This window comes from Tupaia chinensis, unplaced genomic scaffold (assembly GCF_000334495.1).
Source record: "Tupaia chinensis unplaced genomic scaffold, TupChi_1.0 Scaffold000131_1, whole genome shotgun sequence".
Taxonomy (NCBI): Eukaryota; Metazoa; Chordata; class Mammalia; order Scandentia; family Tupaiidae; genus Tupaia; species Tupaia belangeri.
The window spans coordinates 529,497-535,117 of record NW_006159600.1 but is presented as its reverse complement, the minus strand read 5'-3'; the positions used below and the strand labels follow the sequence as shown (position 1 = coordinate 535,117).

The 5,621-nt window shown below is 54.5% G+C and overlaps 1 protein-coding gene across 1 annotated transcript in view; it reads right to left on the bottom strand.

Annotated features, from left to right (window-relative positions):
- Positions 1-4,235: 4,235 nt before the first annotated feature.
- The window catches only part of ZNF331 (zinc finger protein 331), a 47,671-nt gene continuing 46,285 nt past the window's right edge, over positions 4,236-5,621 (bottom strand). The window contains exon 8 of the mRNA XM_027770399.1: positions 4,236-5,536. Within this exon, the coding sequence (XP_027626200.1) occupies positions 4,283-5,536 (1,254 nt within the window). The 3' untranslated portion in view covers positions 4,236-4,282. The remainder of the gene's footprint in view (positions 5,537-5,621) is intronic.

The window sequence follows — 5,621 nt, the reverse complement described above, 5'->3', positions numbered from 1 at the left end:
TCAGAGACAGACCGTGATGGGGAAAGTGAGAAAGCAAGCCACCAGGTCCCGAGACTCAAACCACAGTCGGCCACGTGGGAGGCCTGAGCCTTTGCCGTCTCCTGCTGGCCCCAGAAATTCCTGTTGAAAATATGCACCAAACGCAAAGGGCGACATTGTGACAGGGAGAGCTGCACGGAGGCACCCTTGGCCTCTCACACGGGAACCCGAGCAGGGCTTACGCACTCTTGCTTTACTGGGTGCTGAGAGGGACGGAGCAGAACTGCACAAGACCAGGGGCAGCTGCCAGGGCTACCACGCACCCACGAGTACAAGGGCCATGCGGGGAAGCAGCTGCAGGTTTAAAAGTTGACGCAGTGAAGCAGAGAGCACCTTCCAGGTGGTGGGAACGAGAGTCCAGGGTGGGAACATGGGGCAGGCTGCAGTGCGGACACAAGACGGTCACCAGGCAGGAGGGGACACAGTGGGTGGCAGGTCCAGCAGGCACCAGCACACACTGGAGAAAGTGTAGAGTTCCACAGAATGTTAATAGAGCAGTAGTGTGGTGAAGCCCGAGTGGGGACCAGAGAGACACTGAAAAAACAGGATTACATAAAGACTGGCATTAGAAATTACACTTGAGGGACCAGCAGTTAGCGTAATGGCTATGTCGCTGGAGTCCCATGTAGTCGACTGCGGTTCAGGTCCCAGACCTGGTGGCTTAAACTCATGCTGGGTGTGTGTGTGTGTGTGCGTGCCCAAGATCCTGAGAGGAGAATGGAGGAGAAGGGATTGCGGCGTGGCCATCCCCCCTGGAGGTGATTTCTTGCTTTCTGTCTCTCTGTTTCTCTCTGTCTGTCTGGCAAGCACACGCACCCTATAGCAAAAACCTCTCCAAAAAAAAAGAAATTACACTTGAGGCTGGTAGGTGGCGTGGTAAGGCAGCCTAACCCACATGGCTGAACAAGCAGTTCAAGTCCTGAACCTGGCAGCTTTGAACACACTAAGTACATGTGCGTGTGTACCTAAAATCCTAAGAGAATGGAGAAGGGATTGCACGTGGCCACCCCCTGGGGAGTGAGTTCTCTTTCTGTCTCTCTGGCGAGCACAGGTACTCATAGCAAAAATCTCTCTCAAAAAAACCCCAAGAAACCCAAAATGAAACAGAACTCTGGGCATCCTCCATGAGCCCCAGTTGAGCTCCAGAGATCTTGAGGCTCGGCAGGCACCTCGGGAGGCCTGAATCCACCTGGCCATGCAGCCGGCAGGGCGGGGACCCTGTCTGTACGTGGGGAGTGTGGGCGCTCCTGCCTGCCTGAGCGGCAGCTGTGCCACCCCCACAAAAGCCCCAAATGCCCTTGAGCTCTGGGAGCCCTGAGTCCGGGGAGGCTGACCCGGCTACACCCTTACAGAAGTGGGCTCCTCACTGTCCCCATGCCTCAGGCTAATGGGGATTGGGTCTCTGCCCCCGCAGCCAGCCCAGACACTCCACGTCGCCTGCCCAGCAGCCCCGGCTGCCCCCTCTGGCCACCAGCACCCCACCCCACCACCTGTGCTCCTCCACCTTTCGTCCTGGTCCTGGTCCTCCGTCATTGCTCTTCCGGATCTGAGGATCCTCGTCCTCACAGCTCTCCCCACCACACTCCTGTTCCCTTGTCCCCTGACCCCCACGCCCCATCTGGGCCCTGCCTCTCGTTCTTGGTGGTGAGGAGGAGACTCAGGCTCCTTGTGCCGACAAGGACAGAGTCCACAGGAGAGGGGGGTGCCAGAAAGACGTTAATCTCTCGAGGAGGTTAACCTCTAAGGGTACCGAAGCTTTGGCAGGAGGTGCCCCTGCCCCAAACATGCTCCCCTTCCTTCCCCCTTACCTAATCCAGCACCAAGGTGTGTGTGAGCCCAGGACTAAGCTTTAACCCAAGTGCAGCCCGGCCCTGAGAAAACCAGAGGGCAGGGCCGGCAGGTGGCGTGGTGGTTGCGGTGCTGAACTCCCATATGGCCAACCATGGTTCGAGTCTCAAACCTGGCGGCTTGCTCTCTCTTTCTCTCATCAAAAAAATAACAAATAAATATACAAGAGAAAAAGAAAACCAGAGCATGCTGTCAGCCTCTGTGGGACACCAGGGGCTGGAGCTCACCATGCCCTGCTGAGGTCCCCGCACCAGCTGTGGCCCGTGAGGTCACCCAGGCTGCCCGGAGCACCCCACCCCAGCCCCGCCCCAGCTCTCCGAGGCTCCTCTTTCTTCAGCCTTCGGGAACTTGTCCCCGAGCTCTGGTCACTCCTGTCACATGCACAGGCACTCCTTCCAGGCCCACCCCCTCGGCTCTCGGACCTCCCCTCCCCACCCACACCCTCGGTTCCGCTATGGCTCTAGTCCTCTCCCCGTCTTATCTTCGTGCTCAGACACCTTTCTTAAGATAGCTCAGGGGCCAGATGGTGGCACAGCAGTAAAAGGCAATGCTCTCAGGAGTCAATGGCGCGTGAGAAGGCTCCCAGTTCAAACCTGGAGACCTCCCTGAAGACGCTGGGCGCCCGTGCCCACGACCCAGGACTGGTGACGTTGGGAGTGGGCTGCAGCACCAGGACCCTGTTTGGGGTGCTGCTTATTTCTCTTGGTCACTCATGGAATGAAAAAAAACCCAAAGACAGCTCAAGTTCCTCTCTTGAGTCTAAGGGCTTCCCCAGCTCTCCCAGGACTCCACCCTGGGGCCTGGCCCTTCCCCCAGGACTTGAGCGCTTGCCTGCCCACCCCTGCCCGGGGGACTCTAGGAACTGGCAGAGATTCAGTTGGCTGCCCCATTTCCTTCAAGAAATATCCAACAAAGAAACTAGCTCACTGTTCTTAAAATTTATTTTTAACTGACAAATCATAGCCGTATTACATTCACCAAGTACAGGGTGCCGCTCCGTACGCGGGCACAATGTGGAATGAGTAACTCAAACGAAGCGACACACTTGGCACCTCACTTACCACTTGTGGTGAGACACGGACACATATGCTCTTGGTTACTGTGGCTTTAACTTTAGCCACTCTGGGGACTCTGGTGACATCACATCGCGGTCTGATGTTGCGTTTCCATGGTGAGTAATAACGCCAAACACGTTTTCACTTACTGCCACTGGGCGACCTTCTGTGAAGTGCTCAAGTTTCCCTCTTCCCCCGGATCTGGTACCCACCTGAGGGACTCTTCCTGGTTCCTGTGAGTCTTTGGTCAGGTGTATGCAGGCGAACACCTTCTGGGCTGCTGCCTGCCCTCCCCTGCAAGGGCATCGTCTGATGAACAAACTGTCCTTTCGATGAAATCTGCCTTTGAGTTTTCTATTGAGTGTCTGCTGTGCACTGAGAAATCACTGTCTAACCTAAGGCTGGACAACCGTCTCCTGTTTCTTCTAGAAGTCTGACAGCCTTTTCTAAACTCACTGCACTCACAGAGGGTCTTCTGGAATAATTCACTAATAGCAACACTGGGAGTAATGATCACAGGAACAATAGTTAACACGCACTGAGCTCACGCAGGACTCCAGATACGCCGTCGAGGCGGTCACGTGCACATTTAGTTTCCACGGCGGCCTGAGGCAGATGTGATTATCCCTATGTACAAAGCACGCACCGTACGGACCACGCACAGCGCACTAAGCAGGTTTCACAGTGTGTCACAGGAAGCAAAGGGTGGGACAAGGACCCTGGTAGGGCATATGCCACAGCAGATTTCCCCACACACGACATGAGCAGGACCAGATCTGAACTGGGACGTGGAATGGTACTGGCAGGCTTCCATGAACTCATTCCACTAGCCCAGCCAGTAAAAGCGTCTATGCTCTGTGTGTGGGACCAGTAAGAAAAAGTGATTTTTCTGCTCTCCAAATTTGCCTCTAGAATGATTTCTGTTCAGGGCCGGCCAGTGGAATGGTGGTTAAGATGGCCGGATCCCACATCATCAACTGTGTAGTTCGAGTCTCGAACCCAGCAGCTTGAAAATGACATGGGCACATGTGCGTATGTGCCCAAAAATCCTGAAAGGAGGGAGAGATGGAGAAGGGAATGCCACCGACCTTTCCCCGTAGGGGTGCTTTCTCATTTTCCCTCACTGTCTCCAGTGAGTGCACATGCCTGCTGGCAAAAACAAAAAAAAAAAAGAAAGAAAGAAAGAGAGAGAGAGAGAGAGAGAGAGAGAGAGGAAAAAGAATGACTTCTGATTTCTATAAACAAAACAGTAACTACTGAAGGCTTTCCCATGGTAAACTGTCACGAGGAAAGGACTGTCGTGCAGAGGCCTTCGCACACGCCACTGCGGCGTTGGTGCCTCAGCTATCGTGGATTTGCTGGTGCTCTCTGAGGTGGCTCGTATGACTATATGCCTCCCCACACTCCTTGCACTCGTGAGCTTTCATGCCAGCGTGAGTTTTCTGGTGCTGTGTGAGCTGGTGGCCGTGACTAAAGGACTTCCCGCACTCTTTACAGCCATAGGGCTTCTCCCCTGTGTGAATCCTCTCGTGTTTAACAAGGCTGGACCCGTAAATAAACGCCTTCCCACACTCCTTACACTTGTAAGGCGTCTCGCCCGTGTGGATTCGCTCGTGCTGGGTGAGGTGGTAGCCACAGTTGAAGGCCTTCCCACACTCCGTGCACTTATACGGCTTCTCGCCCGTGTGAATTCGCTCGTGCTTAACAAGGCTGGAGCCCCAGCGGAAGGCCTTCCCGCACTCCTTACACTCGTGGGGCTTCTCCCCGGTGTGGATCTTCTGGTGCTGAGTAAGGTAATTGACGCGGGTGAAGGCCTTCCCACACTCCTGACACTCGTAGGGCTTCTCGCCTGTGTGGACTCTCTTGTGCTGGATGAGGCTTGACCCGCAGATGAAGGCCTTCCCGCAGTCCTTGCACTCGTAGGGCTTCTCCCCACTGTGGATCCTCTTGTGCTGGATGAGCTTGTACACGCGGCTGAAGGTCTTGCCGCAGTCCTTGCACTCGTAGTCCTTCTCCCCGGTGTGGAAGCGCTGGTGCTGAGTGAGCTCGTCGCCGCGCCGGAAGGCCTTCCCGCAGTCTTTGCATTCGTAGGGCTTCTCGCCCGTGTGGATTTTCTGGTGCTGAGTCAGCTGGTTACCCCAGCGGAAGGCCTTCTTACAGTCTTTGCATTCGTAGGGCTTCTCGCCGGTGTGGATCTTCTGGTGCTGACTGAGCTGGTAGCCACGGCTGAAGGCCTTCCCGCACTCCTTACACTCGAACGAGCTCTCCCTGCTAGGGAGCCTCTGCTGAGGCCGAGGCGGCGTGCTGTCCTTGTTGGCAGGTGTTTTTCTAGAGCCACTTGTCGCTTGATTCGAACAGCCCTCTCGAGCACGCGGTGGTCTTCCCACCGCACCCTCACACATCCAGGTAAGGCCCAGGGATTTACGTTTTCCATCTGAATTCCTTTTGGAAAAATTGATTTCACAAATGTTCTTTTCTAAACACTTAGCCTCATATGCGGATTCCAAATCTGGAAAAAAATAACAAATTTTGTTTTCTTTAAAAGAAAACAGTAACAACCTTAACCACAAACTGAAACTTCTCCTACAAATTCTCTAGTCGAGTAAGTATGAATTAACTAAAGCTTCTGATAAAGTGTAGACTTCCCTTCTGGCACCACATGCTTAATGAAAGACACTG